Below are 16,804 nucleotides of genomic sequence, written 5' to 3' on the forward strand. Positions count from 1 at the left end.
TCCCATGCTTGAAATTCTTAATTTTATCTTTGAATTTGTGTTTTTTAAGTGAAGTCCAATGGGACAGGTTCTCAGCTGCCCTGGCCCACTCGAGCTGCCCTGGGGCTTCTCCCTACCCTCCCTGATCCCACTCTTGCCCAGGCAGCGTTGGGATTGCACCCTCTGAATCTCAGGGCAGGGTGGCTGGTACCACAGCACATTAGGCAGGCAAGTGGGCAGGGGCCTCTCACCCGTCCCATCCCTGCAGGGAAGTTGCAATCCATTAGAGCTGTAGTAAGGGGGAGTCTGACTTCTGTGCTCTGCTCCAGGCCGGGAATTTTGCACTGGGCCTTGTAAATTATGTAGATGGCACAGGGTGATGAGTACCATTATTATCCCTATTTTATAAAGAGAGTATTAAAGAGAAGTAACTTCACCAACTGCAAAATGTCAATATATATATCCCATATGGATTTAAAAAACTAGGCCGGGCATGGTGGCTCACACCTGTAATCCCAGCATTTTGGGAGGCCGAGGCAGGCAGATCACCTGAGGTCAGGAGTTCGAGACCAACCTGGCCAACATGGTGAAACCCCATGTCTACTAAAAAAAAAAAAATACAAAAATTAGCCGGGCTTGGTGGTATGCACCTGTAATCCCAGCTACTCAGGAGGCTGAGGCAGGAGAATTGCTTGAACCTAAGAGGCGGAGTTTGCAGTGAGCCGAGACCATTCCACTGCAGTCCAGCCTGGGCAACAGAACGAGACTATCTCAAAAAATAATAATAATTAACTCAATTTAAGGAAAGTATTAATAACTACCACTCAATCTAGCAAAATGGTGACCATGGCTTACAAAGAGATGAAATTTGGGGAACTGCTGGGTAGAGCCATGAGGCTGGTCCCGAAGGTCACCGGGATTTGAAGCCATCAGGTAGGACAGGAGCAGAGGTGGGGAAAGGAAATGGGCCAAGGGCGGCTCGCTCTGCAGTGACACAAGAAAAACAAGAAGGGAGAAAGACAGTGAAACCACTTCAGCCAGGGCCAGGCCCAAGGCTGACTCATGGTCTCTTTCCCCACTGATCTGCCTACACAAGCAATGAGGACAGGCAGGACTTTCAGAGGGAGCAGTTTAGGAGCAGAGATTGAATGTGAGCAGCACTCTTGCTGGATGATATTTTTTCAATGGTAGAAGCTAAAGAAAATGCTGCAGAATATTTTGAATACTTGTTTTAAAATGTTGTCCCGGTCGGGTGCAGTGGCTCACGCCTGTAATCCCAGCACTTTGGAAGGCCGAGGTGGGTGAATCACCTGAGGTCGGGAGTTTGAGACCAGCCTGACCAACATGGAGAAACCCCGTCTCTACTAAAAATACAAAATTAGCCAGGCATGGTGGCGTAGGCGTGTAATCCCAACTATTCGGGAGGCTGAGGCAGGAGAATCTCTTGAACCTGGGGGGTGGAGGTTGCAGTGAGCCAAGATCGCCGCATTGCACTTCAGCCAGGGCAACAAGAGCAAAACTTTGTCTCAAAAAAAAAAAAAAAAAAAGTTTTCCCATGTGGCGTCTGGTATGTGATTGCATTGTCCATAGGTGTCCTGTTTGGTTTTGGGGGATTTTTTTTTAAGGTAATAAGCGAACATGATTTTTAAAAATCAAACCATACAAAAGAACATTCGGACAGGCATGGTGGCTCATGCCTGTAATCCCAGCACTTTGGGAGGCCGAGGCGGGCGGATCATTTGAGGTCAGGAGTTTGGGACCAGCCTGGCCAACATGGTGAAACCCCGTCTCCACTAAAAATACAAAAATTAGATGGGCGTGGTGGCGCACGCCTGTAATCCCAGCTACTCTGGAGGCTGAGGCAGGAAAATTGCTTGAAACCAGGAGGCAGAAGTTGCAGTGAGCCAAGATCACGCCACTGCACTCCAGCCTGGGTGACGAGCAAAATTCTGTCTCAAAAAAAAAAAAAAGGACAAACACTAAATCCTCCTTCCCAGAAATTTTCCCCAGTACTATTGTATCTTTGAGCGTTTCCGCACATAGCACATGTGCTTTCCTCTCTCAACACTGGCTGTTTTCACGCAAGCAATAGGATGTACCCACAAGGAATGTATCTTGCTTTTTAGAGTAATGCTTCCTAAAGGATGAGTAACAAACATGCGTGTTTTAAGAATTAACATGCTGGCAGGGTGCAGGTGGCTCATGCCTGTAATCCCAGTACTTTGAAAGGCCAACGAGACAGGATTGCTTGAGCCCAGGAGTCTGATACTGGCCTGGCAATTTATTTGGCAATTCAGTAGATGTAGAACTTCACGATATTCTCTGTGTCATGTTGAATTATTATTAATGAAGCTTAGAGATGTGAGTAGTTTGGCCAAGGTCACAAAGCCAGTAAAATTGAGAGATGGAACCGCTAAAAGATCGTTCCAGGTTTAATTTTCCATGCCTCTAACTTGAGTGCTAATGGGTACAGGTAACCCCATAGTAGGGGATGCATGAGATGGCAAAACACTGCCAGCAGCACTTCCAGAGACAGCACCACCCAGCACTGATTGCCTGGAACACTGGTCTTAACATTTTTTGCTCATGTAACCCCCTAAGAAAACTCCCAACTTTTTTTTTTTTTTTTTTTTTTTTGAGCCGGCGTTTTGCTCGTCACCCAGGCTGGAGTGCAATGACGTGATCTTGGGTCACGGCAACCTCCGCCTCCCAGGTTCAAGCGATTCTCCTGCCTCAGCCTCCCAAGCAGCTGGGATTACAAGCATGCACCACCACGCCCAGGTAATTTTTTGGATTTTTAGTAGAGACAGGGTTTCACCATGTTGGCCAGGCTGGTCTCAAACTCCTGACCTCAAGTGACCTGCCCACCTCAAGTGATCTGCCCACCTCGGCCTCCCAAAGTGCTGGGATTACAGGCATGAGACACTGCTCCCAGCCGAAAACTTAACTTTTAAAGTGAACATATAAGATTATTCATCATATTTTAAAGTTGCTCAGAATTCATTTTCTGGCATAGTGTAAATATTGACTTTTTAAAATAAAACTGTTACATTGTTTTTTGAAATGTATCAAGTGGTATGTAAATACCTTAATGGATAATTACCACCATCCATCTTTAAAATAGCAAGTTATTTAATATTTGAAAATTTTACATTTTCCCTTTTATTCATTGAACTTGGATTTCCATTCCACTTCTGCCATAGAATTAATGTAATAGATTTGTATGTTTTTAAAAGTGTTATTGGTCATCTTATAAGTCTCAGCAAAAAGTATGTAAATAAGTTAAAGTTTAATAAATTTTTATTGTGACTAAAGCTCTAAGTGTATAAAAATTTTTCTTCTGGAGTGAATTATCATTAAGTTTATTAGTAATGTTACATTGGTAACAGGAACATAAATATAATTTTTATAAAGAATTATACATAAATTTTTCTTGAATTGCATTTTTTTTTTTTTTGAGAAGGGTCTCACTCTGTTGCCCAGCCTGGAATGCAGTGGCGCAATCTCCGCTCACTGCAACCTCCGCCTCCCGAGTTCAAGTGATCCTCCCACCTCAGCCTCCCCAGTAGCTGGGACTACAGGTGCACGCCAGCACGCCCAGCTAAGTTTTGTATTTTTGGTAGAGACGGGTTTTACCATTTTGGCCAGGCTGATCTCGAACTCCTGACCTCAGGTGATCTGCCTGCCTCAGCCTCCCAAAGTGCTGGGATTACAGGCGTGAGCCACCACGCCCAGCCAATGAATTGCATCTCTAAATGAGATGAATGGTGTTGGTTTTTGTCATTAGCGTATATCTGTAGATGAATATATATGATTTACTGCTAAAGCGTGATAGAATTCAGCATCAGTTTTAGTCCTGTTTTTTGTTTGTTTGTTTTAGTAATGTTGGTCATCTTTGAACTCTTTCCAAGTTATATGCCCCAAATCACACTGATCTAAAGCCAAAAATTATTTTTCGTTCCCTTATTTTCATTCAAAGCAAATAATTGAAAATTACCTGACCTGCAACCTATCATATTAAGAAAATTTCTCAACTTTTGGGAGTTACCGAAACAAAAGTTTTACCAAGACTTATGTAGTGTGAGCCAGGCACGGTGGCTCATGCCTGTAATCCCAGCACTTTGAGAGGCTGAGGCGGGTGGATGGCCTGAGGTCAGGAGTTCGAGACCAGCCTGGCCAACACAGTAAAACCCCGTCTCTACTAAAAATACAAAAAATTACCTGGGCATGGTGGCGGGCACCTGTAATCCCAGCTACTGGGGAGGCTGAGGCAGGAGAATCTCTTGAACCCAGGAGGTGGAGGTTGCAGTGAGCCAAGATCGTGCCATTGCACTCCAGCCTGGGCAACAAGAGCAAAACTCCATCTCAAAAGAAAAAAAGACTTATCAAGGGATAATTTCACTTCTTATTCTTTCACTTAGGCACTTTGGTTAACCCAGAATACTCAGAATGGTTGGAGACATCTGAGTGTTGCTTATTTCATTCACCTTTGCCAATACAGTACTTTTTGACAAAAATACTTTTAGTTTATCATGTATTTCAAATCCATTTTCATCAAATACTTAGCTGCAGTTTGGGCTCATTTAATTTACGGAAAATGGCCATCAAGCTAATGGCACATCTTAGGGTTGTGAATATTGACTGGTTGAACATAATTACATAGATTTGTAGGGAGAACAATTTAATTTTCTAAATTTAGGATACCCAAGCAGAGGGTTAGAGACCACCCCTCTGCCCCAAGACCAAGCTTAACTGAATACCATAAAGCAGTAAAAGACTGGTCTTCACGTTTTTGATTACTTAATCATCAAGGGCGACACCACCTCCATTTGGTGTATGGAACCTAGGGCACCCCAGGTCACCGTATCAAGAGGAAGACAGGTTATGGAGTGAGTTGCCATTCTTTAGAGGGAGGAGAAAGAGTGCCTGTGAAACTTGAAAATCTGGAAATTGAGTTCCTTAAAACATCTGGGCATACCTAGCTTTGGCAAGACTGCTGTATATGTATTCCAATTTCAAGACCACTAGATGATAGAACTGGGCTTGATGTCTTCTTTAAGGATAAATCTTTACAAATTGCTTTTATGGTCATTGCTGTCTTCAGAGTTTCTCCCTTCTCTTGATGAAGTTTTACAAGTTTTATTTCCTTTGCCAATCATCCATTAAAGTTTTAAAATTTATAAATATAATACATAGGCTTCTCTCGAAATATAAAAATAATTATACTGGCCAGACATGGTGGCTCACGCCTGTAATCCTAGCACTTTGGGACGCCAAGGCGGGCGGATCACCTGAGGTTGGAAGTTCGAGACCAGCCTGACCAACATGGAGAAACCCCGTCTCTACTAAAAATACAAAATTAGCCAGGCGTGGTGGCGCATGCCTGTAATCCCAGCTACTCGGGAGGCTGAAGCAAGAGAATCGCTTGAGCTCAGGAGGCGAAGTTTGCAGTGAGCCGAGATGGCGCCATTGCACTCCAGCTTGGGCAACAAGAGTGAAACAACATCTCAAAAAAAAAAAAAAAAAAAATTATACCACCCCCAACGAAATGCTTTACTTAAGCCACTTTTAACCCTCTCCACAACCAAGGTGAAATGCTTAGGCTGTTTCTTCTTGCCCAGCAGCTCTGCCCCTACCTTCTTGGGTTTTGCTGAGATAATTTTGAATTTTTAGTCCCAGGATGTCTCAGTATTTATTTAAGACCTTTACTACAAGTTCACGGCCATAATATTATCGTTCAGATTTAACTGTAATTAACTATATAAAAATATAGTACGTATAAATATGCTCTTTAATTGTCCATATTAATCAATGCTGGTGAAATAAAACAGGTAAAGGATTAGTATCCAAAATATACAGGTCAGTAAAGGATTAGTATCCAAAATATACAGGTCAGTAAGACAAAGGCAAGCAATTCAACACGAAAGTCAATTGAGCAAGCAATTCACAGAAGAAATACTAGGAGACAATAAACAGAAGTTATTTAACCTCAGTAGTAATTGGACAGCTGCAAACCAAAAACAATACGATCCCCCGCCCCCATTCCAATTGGCAAATATTTCCAAGACAATGTAAGCAAGCGCGCGCGCCCGCGTGAGGGCCGCGCTTCGCACCTGGGACTTTCCTGCCAGGACTCTTACTTTGGGATCTAAACTTTTAGTTTCTAGGATACCAGCTTACTGGGTTTGAGAGAACATTTGGCCAGCACGTATAGATATCTGATGATAATTGCAGACAGTCTTTATTACACCCTCAAAGCAATGCGACAAGATAATGGGAGTTGAAATGGAACTCTCTGAATTCATTTGACTCCAACGGTTTTCCTTACCAAAAAACAAAGTGTGCGTAAAACCTAAAATTGTCCACTAGTAGCGGACGAAAGATCGGCAACAAGAATTTGAGCCTGGAACTGAGGGGAAGATGCTTCCCTGCAGGCACCCGGCTGGCACTATCCGGCAAGAGAGAAGGCTGGAAAAGCCTTCCGGGCGGGGTGCGCATCCTCCTCCGTCCGGGACAGAGGCTGCAAAATGGCGCCCACTAGCTCCGTAGGCGAGGCCTTGAGCTGGACTCACCCAATAGGAATGTTTGGGGGCGGGACGCTTTTCCAGCACGCCCTCTAAGAGCTTGGGGCAGGGCTTCCTGTAGGTAGCGCCCTTCCATTGGTCAAAAATGGAACCGGGGTTGCGGGAGAAGCCAAACGCGGCGAGTCTTGCTAAAGCCGTCGCCGTAGCAACGCGCGGAGCCGTCTGGGAGAGGCCTCTGGAGCAGGAGGCCCAGTGGCTCTTCTGACCGAAGGCCCCGCCGTCCAGGTAGGGGGCTGTGGCCTCTAGGGATCAGGGACTACTTACCTGCGAATCCCGGTTGCCCGCCCGCCACCACGTCCGTTCCCTAAGCAGACCGCCTGGCCTCCTGCCTGACCCGTCTTCTCACCGTTGCCCGGAGTCTGACCTCCCCACACTCAGTCCACTAACGAAGCTATCCCTGCTCCTGCCCCACAGCTTCTAAGTGCCAGATGATGGAGGAGCGTGCCAACCTGATGCACATGATGAAACTCAGCATCAAGGTGTTGCTCCAGTCGGCTCTGAGCCTGGGCCGCAGCCTGGATGCGGACCATGCCCCCTTGCAGCAGTTCTTTGTAGTGATGGAGCACTGCCTCAAACATGGGCTGAAAGGTGAGCCTGAGGGGGCGTTTGGGAGCGTGGAAGTTCGGGCTGGGTGTTTGCTCAGCATTTTTTCATCAGTGCCAGACATCCTTCTAGATGCTGAAATGCCAGCAGTGTACAGAACAGGCCAGGTTCCTGTATTCAGAAGCGACGTCCTAGAGCAGCGCTGACCGATAGAAATAGCATGCAAGCTATATAGGCAGTTTTAAAGTTTCTGGTAGCCAGGTTACTTTAAAAGCGTTAGATGAGGCTGGGCGCGGTGGCTCACGCCTGTAATCCCAGCACTTTGGGAGGCCGAGGCGGGCGGATCACGAGGTCAGGAGATCGAGACCATCCTGGCTAACACGGTGAAACCCGGTCTCTACTAAAAAAAAGAAAAAAAAAAAAAATCTAGCTGGGCGTGGTAGCAGGCGCCTGTAGTCCCAGCTACTCGGGAGGTTGAGGCAGGAGAATGGCGTGATCCCGGGAGGCGGAGGTTGCAGTGAGCTGAGATCGCGCCACTGCACTCCAGCTTGGGCAACAGAGCAAGACTCCGTCTCAAAAAAAAAAAAAAAAAGAAAGAAAAAAAGTGTTAGATGAGATGCCTTTCTGTGGGGATAAAACTTTTAAAAATTAAGAAAAAAAAAAGGTTAACCTAATTTGCTAAAATGTTTTAAAATTAGTGTTAACAATATATTTTATGGAACCCGTATATCCAAAATATCATTCAACACATATTCAGTATTTAAAAACCTTATTAGGCCAGGCGCGGTGGCTCACGCCTTGTAATCCCAGCACTTTGGGAGGCCGAGACGGAAGGATCGCTTGAGCTCAGTAGCTGGAGACCACCCTGGCCAACATGGTGAAACCCTGCCTCTGCTAACAACACAAAAATTAGCCGGGCGTGGTGGTGCGTGCCTGTAATCCCAGTTACTCGAGTGGCTGAGGCAGGAGAATCTCTTGAACCCAGGAGGCGGAGGTTGCAGTGAGCTGAGATTGCACCATTGCACTCCAACCAAGGCTACACGGTGAGATTCCGTCTCAAAAATAATTAATTAATTAATTAAAACAGATGCAAAGGTCCTGAGTGGGACCAACCTTCCTCAGCTTGAGAAAGACTCCAGGTAACAGGTGTGCTAAGTGTGCTGAGGGAGAGGAGGGGAGGACATGAGGTCAGGGGAGCAGGGAGAGGCTGGACCATATATGTCCTTAAAGGTCAGATGAGGAGTTGCATTTTATTCTTAGTGTCTTTGGAAGATCCTAAAGGGAGAAATGTGTCCTAACTTCAGTTCTTAAAAGAACTTCTAGCTATGTAGAGAACAGATTGTAATGGTGGGGAGGTGACAGTATTAGGAGCAGGAAGACCAATTACAGCAGTACAGATGATGAGGATCTGAAAAAACAAAAAAAATCAATCCTTGATTTTGCCATCAAGGAAAAAAGGGGGAAGAATTTCATAGATGAGCGTATAAGGCAACCGGTTTTTTTCTTTTTCTTTTTTTTTTTGAAGAGTCTCGCTCTGTCCCCCAGGCTGGAGTGCAGTGGTGCAATCTCGGCTCACTGCAAGCTCCTCCTCCCAGGTTCACACCATTCTCCTGCCTCAGCCTCCCGAGTAGCTGGGACTACAGGCGCCTGTCACCACACCCGGCTAATTTTTTTTTATTTTTAGTAGAGACAGAGTTTCACCGTGTTAGCCAGGATGGTCTCGATCTCCTGACCTCGTGATCCACCCGTCTCGGCCTCCCAAAGTGCTGGGATTACAGGTGTGAGCCACTGTGCCCGGCCGAGGCGCCTGTTTTATTCCATGGGCAATACATACTTCCAGAAAGAGCACAGTAAGCATATCAGAGAAACTCTGTTGCCAGAGAAAGAGAGACTAATTTATTACATGGCCTCTCCCAGTCCCCAAGAGTAAATCAAGAAGGATTAAGCAGGCCGGGCGCTGTGGCTCACGCCTGTAATCCCAGCACTTTGGGAGGCCGAGGCGGGCAGATCACGAGGTCAGGAGTTCAAGACCAGCCTGGCCAACGTGGTGAAACCCCGTCTCTACTAAAAATACAAAATTAGCCCGGCGTTGTGGGCACCTGTAACCCCAGCTACTCAGGAGGCTGAGGCAGAGAATTGCTTGAACCCGGGAGGCAGAGGTTTTAGTGAGCTGAGATTGCACACTGCACTCTAGCCTGGGCGGTAGAGTGAGATTCCATCTCAAAAAAGATTTTTAAAAAAGGATTAAGCAGTGAAGTTTAGCAGCTTTCACTTCCACTTGGCTTTTGGGGGAGAGGCTGTGGGTCCCTGAAGAAATTTTGCAACCTGTTCTTATGAATAACACTTTTGTTTTTCCTTTTAGTTAAGAAGAGTTTTATTGGCCAAAATAAATCATTCTTTGGTCCTTTGGAGCTGGTGGAGAAACTTTGTCCAGAAGCATCAGATATAGCGACTAGTGTCAGAAATCTTCCAGAATTAAAGTGAGTGAGAAGTAGTTCTGCCAATTTGATGATTTTAAAAACTCCCTCATATTTACTCATTTCTCAATTCCTTGCTGATGAAGCCCTTTCTAATTGGAAAGAGCTCTGCTGCTCATTATCAACATGATCTGTAGCAAGATTTGACTCTTTCTGAGCCTCAGTTTCCTTTTCTTTAAAATGGGGACAGTGATTCCTGCTTGCCACACAGGCCAAATAGGTTGAAAAGGTGTTGTCAACCAAAGGGCACTCACAGGAGGAAAAGGAACTACTGGTACACTCCCGGAATCACTGCTTCAGACACAGGTGGGCAGTTTTCTGAATAATACATTTTGGGCCAGATTGTAGATTCCAGGCCCAAGGACATTTGTAATTTGTTAGGGTGGGACTAACGAATTATTTGCCATGTCTGGATTTGTCCTTGGGATCGCTATGCTTAGGCTCAAAATCAGAAACAGTCCAGAACACAAATAAGTCATCTTCATGGAATTTGGCATCTAGAAAGGGTCTTAGGGATCCTTGAGCCAATGCAAAAGAACCCTCTGCAGAGTTTCCCAGACAGGACTGGACTGTTCAGCGTTTATTTGACCCTTCTCCTAGGGAGCCTGCCTATTCCATTTTCAGATAATAATAATAGCCACTGCCCTCAGGGCCTGCTCAATGACAGGCATTGTGCTGAGAACATTCCTTCTCATTTATCTCATTTAATCCTCCACAACTATCCTCTAGGATAGCTGTTAGTGTCCTCATCTACAAGTGTGGGAACTGAGACAGAGTGGTTGAGTAACTTACCCGAGGTGCCTTGGCAGGTGAGTGATGGAGCAGGAAGAGGACACAGGTCTGTTATGCCCTGAAGCCCTCCAAATCCCATGAAACTCCATTTCTGCCAAGCCCTGTGCATTCTTCTCATGATTAGACTTAAGCCCTCTATGCAAATTCTGCCTGCCCGGCCTACATCGCATATATTTAAAGCCTTTTGCACCTGCCAAGCTTTCAAATGTTTATTTCATGACCTTTTTTTTTTTTGAGAAGGAGTCTCACTCTCGCCCAGGCTGGAGTGCAGTGGCACAATCTCAGCTCACTGCAACCTCCGCTTCCTAGGTTCAAGTGATTCTTATGCCTCAGCCTCCTGAGTAGCTGGGATTACAGGCACGTGCCACCACACCCAGCTAATTTTTGTATTTTTTGTAGAGACAGGGTTTCGCCATGTTGGCCAGGCTAGTCTCAAACTCCTGACCACAGGTAATCCACCTGCCTTGGTCTCCCAAAGTGCTGAGATTACAGGCGTGAGCCACCGCACCCGCCCTTAATGACCTTTTTCATGAGCCTCTCAAGTCTACTGCCCTGCGTCTTCAGTTGTTCTTTATATGGTACAATTTCTCTTACCCTTCCTGTCCAGCTCACTCACTCCCTCAAGAGTAAAGCACCTACACAGACAGTGTCCTGATGTTTTCTTTTTTTTTTTTCTTTGAGATAGAGTTTCGCTCTTGTTGCCCAGGCTGGAGTGCAGTGGCGCGATCTCTGCTCACTCCTACCTCCACCCCCTGGGTTCCAGCGATTCTCCTGCCTCTGCCTCCCAAGTAGCTGGGATTACAGGTGCCTGCCACCAGGCCCAGGTAATTTTTGTATCTTTAGTAGAGATGGGGTTTCACCACATTGGCCAGGCTGGTCTCCAACTCCTGACCTCAGGTGATCCATCTGCCTCAGCCTCCCAAAGTGCTGGGATTATAGGCGTGAACCACTGTGCCTGGCTGTTTTTTGTTTTTTTTTTTTAAGACAGTCTCTCTGTCGCCTAGGCTGGCGTGCAGTGGTGGTGCAGTCTCTCAGCTCACTGTGAGCTCCACCTCCCAGGCTCAAGTGATCTCTCCCACCTCAGCCTCCCAAATAGCTGGGACTATAGGCTGAGGCAGGAGAATTGCCTGAACCCAGGAGGTGGAGGTTGCAGTGAGCAGAGATCACACCACTGCACTCCTGCCTGGATGACAGAGTGAAGTGAGACTCCATCTCAAAAAAAAAAAAAAAATCATCTGCACTTTGACCCAGAAATTCCACTTACATGCATTTTATGCTACACATGTAACACATGAAAATGACACATGTACAGAATGATCTATTGCAGTCGTTATTGGTAACAGGAGATTAGAACCACCCTAGTTTTTTTTTAACCCAGCTAAATAAATTATGGTGCTGTCCAATAATGACACACTAAAGCTATAAAAAAAGTAAAGTCCTCTGTGTACTGATATGGAAAGATTTTCAAGATGACAGATACTCAGCGAAATAAGCAGGTTGAGAACTGCATGTAAAATATGTTAAATTTTTTGTAAAAAGAGAGAAAAATAATTTATATTTGGTACCTGTTTTCATGTGTAGAAACATGTTTCAGAAATGAACTTAAACAAAGGACACTGTATTAGTGTATAGGGGAGGGGGATGGGAAGGTGGAGGACAAGGAGACAAGTATATGCCTTTTAATACTTTCTAGGTTTTCTTTTTTTTTTCTTTTTTTTTTTTTTTTTTTGAGACAGAGTCTCACTCTATCGCCCAGGCTGGAGTGCAGTGACACAATCTCGACTCACTGCAGCCTCTGCCTCCCGGGTTCAAGCGATTCTCATGCCATCTCACTCTGTCGCCCAGGCTGGAGTGCAGTGGCACAATCTCGACTCACTGCAGCCTCTGCCTCCCGGGTTCAAGCCATTCTCATGCCTCAGCTTCCTGAGTAGCTGGGATTATAGGCATGAGCCACCACACCCAGCTATTTTTTGCATTTTTAGTTGAGATGGGAGTTTATCGTGTTGGCCAGGCTAGTCTCAAACTCTTGACCTCAGGTGATCCACCCCACTCGGCCTCCCAAAGTGCTGGGATTACAGGTGTGAGCCACCACGCCTGGCCTACTTTCTAGGTTTTAAACCAAGTGAAGATATTGCCCATTCAAAAAAAATTCAGCATTAAAGTGCATATACTGTTTTGTAGCCTTTTTTCCATTTATTCCACTTAATATTAGATTTTAAATCTCTTTGTGTATCGAATATTCATTTACAATATCATTTTTTAAATGGCCAAATAATATTCTGTTGTCTATCTAATTTTGTTTAACCCCCCTTGTGGCTGTCTTCAAATTCTTGTTACCACAAACCGTGATAATGATGAGGTGACCATCCCGAAACATACTTCTTTGTGTCCGTCTTCAGTAATTTCCTAGGATATATTACTAAATGTAGAATTTTGGTAACCTGTTGTCATCAAATTGCCACTAGAAAGTTGCACAGTTGGCCAGGCACAGCGGCTCACGCCTATAATCCCAACACTTTGAGAGGCTGAGGCGGGGAGAATGCTTGAGCCCAGGAGTTTGAAACCAGCCTGGACAATGTGGCAAAACCCCATCTCTACAAAAAAAAAAAATTAGTTGGGTGTGGTAGCGCATGCCTGCTGTCCCAGCTACTCCGGAGGCTTAACGCAGGGTTATCACTTGAGCCTGGGAGTTCCAGGCTGCAGGGAGCCATCATCATGCCATTCAACAGCATGGGCGACTGAGCAAGACCCTGTCTCCAAAAAAAAAAAAGAAAGTTGTGAAGTTTACAGTCTCACCAAGCAGCACTTGAGAGGCCTTTTTTCTTTTAATGTTTAATGCAGGCCTGTTCTTTCTTTCTTTCCTTTTCCTTTTTTCTTTTCTTTTCTCTTCTTTTCTGCTTCTCTGGAGATAATGCTAGAATACAGAAAAATTACACCTTCAAGATTGGGGCCAGGCCTGTAATCCCAGCACTTTAGGAGGCCAAGGTGGGTGGATTACTTGAGGTCAAGAGTTCGAGACTAGCCTGGCCAACATGGTGGAAACCCCATCTCTACTAAAAATACAAAAATTAGCTGGGCGTGGTGGCAGGTGCCTGTAATCCCAGCTACTTGGGAGGCTGAGGCAGGAGAATCACTTGAACCTGCGAGGTGGAGGATGCAGTGAGCCAGGATCACAACGGTGAGCCAAGATTGTGCCACTGCACTCTGACCTCGGTGACAGAGTGAGGCTCCATCTCGAAAAAAAAAAAAAAAAAAAAGATTGGTTCCACAACATTGTGAATGTACTTAACACTACTTAACTGTAAGGTTAAAAATGGTTAACATGGTAAATTTTATGTTCTGTGTATTTTACCACAATTAATAATAAAACATAAAATTGTACCTTTAAGGCCAGGTGCAGTGGCTCATGCCTGTAATCCCAGCACTTTGCGAGGCCAAGGCAGCCTGATCACTTGAGGCCAGGAATTTGAGACCAGCTTGGCTAACATGGCAAAACCCTGTCTCTACTAAAAACAAAAATTAGCCAGGTATGGTGATGCATGCCTGTAATCCCAGCTACTCAGGAGGCTGAGCCACGAGAATCGCTTGAACCCAGGAGGCGGAGGTTGCAATGAGCTGAGATTGCACCACTGCACTCCAGCCTGGGCAACAGGCAAGACTCTATCTCAAAAAAAAAAAAAAAGTACGTTTGAGCTAACCCTAACCCCTTAGAGATTTTGTAAGCTTCAGCACTTTAACAAGCACTAAGTTCTCTATTCTCTTTTGAAAGAATGTTTATCCATTACACAAATCTAACCTGATATTTTCCTGTGATATTTTATGACTATAAGCAAAGCATTATCTAATTGTATTTGTAATAGTACTCAAAGGTGTGTGGTGAGCCATTTTCACTGCCTGCCCAGGCCGTGTGCATCCCTCCCCAACCCCAAACAGCCATTCTTAGAGTATCGTCTGCATTTACAAGGGTGTGTTTCCTATGTGTCTCCCTGGCTAAATCAGGTGTCTTTTCTGTGTTTGTTGTTGTTATGCCACAATAGTTGATTCTCTGTTTGAATTCTAGGACAGCTGTGGGAAGAGGCCGAGCGTGGCTTTATCTTGCACTCATGCAAAAGAAACTGGCAGATTATCTGAAAGTGCTTATAGACAATAAACATCTCTTAAGGTATTTCATCAACCATGTTTGCTTATCTTTTGCTTGGTAAATAATTAGAACATAGGCTGGGTGCGGTGGCTCACACCTGTAATCCCAGCACTTTGGGAGGCCAAGATCAGGTGGATTGCTTGAGGTCCGGAGTTCAAGACCAGCCTGGCCAACATGGTGTCGTATTTTTAGTCTCTACTAAAAATACGAAAATTAGCCAGGTGTGGTGGCGGTTGCCTGTAATCCCAGCTACTCAGAAGGCTGAGGCAGGAGAATCGCTCGAACCCGGGAGGCGGAGGTTGCAGTGAGCCGAGATCACGCCACTGCACTCCAGCCTGGGCAACAGAGGGAGACTCCATCTAAAAATAAATAATAATAGTCTGAGAGCGGTGGATCACGCCTGTAAACCCAGCACTTTGGGAGGCCAAGGTGGGCAGATCACGAGGTCAGGAGTTCGAGACCAGCCTGGCCAATGTGGTGAAACCCCGTCTCTACTAAAAATACAAAAATTAGCTTGGCATCCCAGCTACTCAGGAGGCTGAGGCAGGAGAATCACGTGAACCTGGAAAGTGGAGGTTGCAATGAGCCGAGATCGTGCCATTGCACTCCAGCCTGGGCGACAGAGTGAGACTCCTTCTCAAAAAAATAATAATTAGAACATAGTTCTGTAGATCATTTTGAATTAAAATAAGTATATCAGCCAGGTGTGGTGGCTCATGCCTGTAATCCCAGCACTTTGGGAGGCCAAGGCAGGCTGATCACTTGAGGTCAGAAGTTCAAAAACAACCTGGACAACATGGTAAAACCCCATCTCTGCTAAAAATACCAAATTAGCTGGGCATGGTGGCTTATGCCTATAATCCCAGCTACTCAGGAGGCTGAGGCAGGAGGATTGGTTGAACCCAGGAAAGCAGAGGTTGCAGTGAGCCAAGATCACACCCCTGTACCTCCAGCCTGGGCAACAGAGCAAGACTCTGTCTCAAAATAAAAAATAAAAAAATAAAATAAGTATATAATATTTACAGAAATTTATGACTGGTTCATTTTTGATATTTATAAGTAAGCAATAATCATTATAAAAGGAATGTTCTCTAGACTGTGATGATTTGCGAGGAAGGACTCTTTCCAGAGTTAAAGCTCTCTTGTAATTGAGAAATAGATACATTTTACAGCGTAGCCTAAAACCCAAGCTTTTCAGTGTTTTCAAGTCATGGCTTATTATCGAACATATCTTTACATGACAAATACTGATTTACAATATTTCACATACTCTGAGTACAGTTACACTGAGTAACTTTGAGTTACAGATTTTCTTCTAATGAACAAATTATTTTTCAATTAATTTTTTATTTATAATCGATACAAAATTATACATATTTATGGGATACTGTGTGCATGTATACACTATGTAATGATGAAATCAGGGTAATTACCATATCCCTCACTTTACTAATGAACTAATTCTCAAGAGAAAAGTCTTATGCACACACACACAGTGGCCTGGATGCCACTGGATTTGGTACATTAGCAAGTCATTGCTGACCAGAGCAATATCAGGCAGGGGATGGACCACCCCCTGCAAATGGCCGCGATAACTGGGCAATAAGGAAGTAAAGCAACAGATGTTGCTCCGTGGGACGCAAGAAGGAGGAGTGTTATTCTTGGATGTGGGATCCCATTTCCTGTTTATATGAGCGTAAGTGGAGAAGTAGTTCATATCAACACAGAACAGGAGCCAGTGGAGACACAGGAGGGGAGAGTGACAGGAGTCAAGAGGAGATGAGGAGAACTGGGGTCCAGGGTCTGCATGGAGGAGTTAACTTTAGACAGGAGGAGAGGTGAGCCCATTCTAAGCCACAGGAAGAGAGGAGAGGACAGGGGAGAAAAAGCAGCCGTTGAAGCAGTGAAGAGAAACGAAAGGGAGGGAGGAAATCCACGGCAGTATCTTCTGGCTCCAGGGCACAGTTGAAAAGGCAGGTCAGGGTGGGGAAGGAGTGGGGATGGGGAAGCTGTTTCTGAGCATCGCCCTGTCCTGTCCATCTCTTTCAGCGAGTTCTATGAGCCTGAGGCTTTAATGATGGAGGAAGAAGGGACGGTGATTGTTGGTCTGCTGGTGGGACTCAATGTTCTCGATGCCAATCTCTGCTTGAAAGGAGAAGACTTGGATTCTCAGGTAAAATGGAATTTTGGCTCTAGATGAACACTTTCATTAGTCCAGGGACTTTACATAGGATCTGCAGACAGGTACTGAACCCAAAGAAGGGCAAATGGCAAAGAGCCCACTGGAA

At 45.1% G+C, this 16,804-nt stretch overlaps 1 protein-coding gene across 3 annotated transcripts in view; it reads left to right on the forward strand.

The window, feature by feature from the left end:
• The window catches only part of RUFY1 (RUN and FYVE domain containing 1), a 61,968-nt gene that overhangs the window by 2,464 nt on the left and 42,700 nt on the right, over nt 1-16,804 (forward strand). For 2 of the 3 annotated variants that reach the window (XM_055386484.2, XM_055386485.2), the window contains exons 2-5: nt 6,978-7,151; nt 9,469-9,586; nt 14,436-14,537; nt 16,566-16,689. In XM_055386484.2, the coding sequence (XP_055242459.2) occupies nt 6,978-7,151; nt 9,469-9,586; nt 14,436-14,537; nt 16,566-16,689 (518 nt within the window). Of the gene's footprint in view, nt 1-6,670; nt 6,789-6,977; nt 7,152-9,468; nt 9,587-14,435; nt 14,538-16,565; nt 16,690-16,804 lie in introns of those variants that run through there. The other variant, XM_055386486.2, reaches the window with a different exon arrangement.

This window comes from Gorilla gorilla, chromosome 4, assembly GCF_029281585.2.
Source record: "Gorilla gorilla gorilla isolate KB3781 chromosome 4, NHGRI_mGorGor1-v2.1_pri, whole genome shotgun sequence".
NCBI classification, from domain to species: domain Eukaryota; kingdom Metazoa; phylum Chordata; class Mammalia; order Primates; family Hominidae; genus Gorilla; species Gorilla gorilla.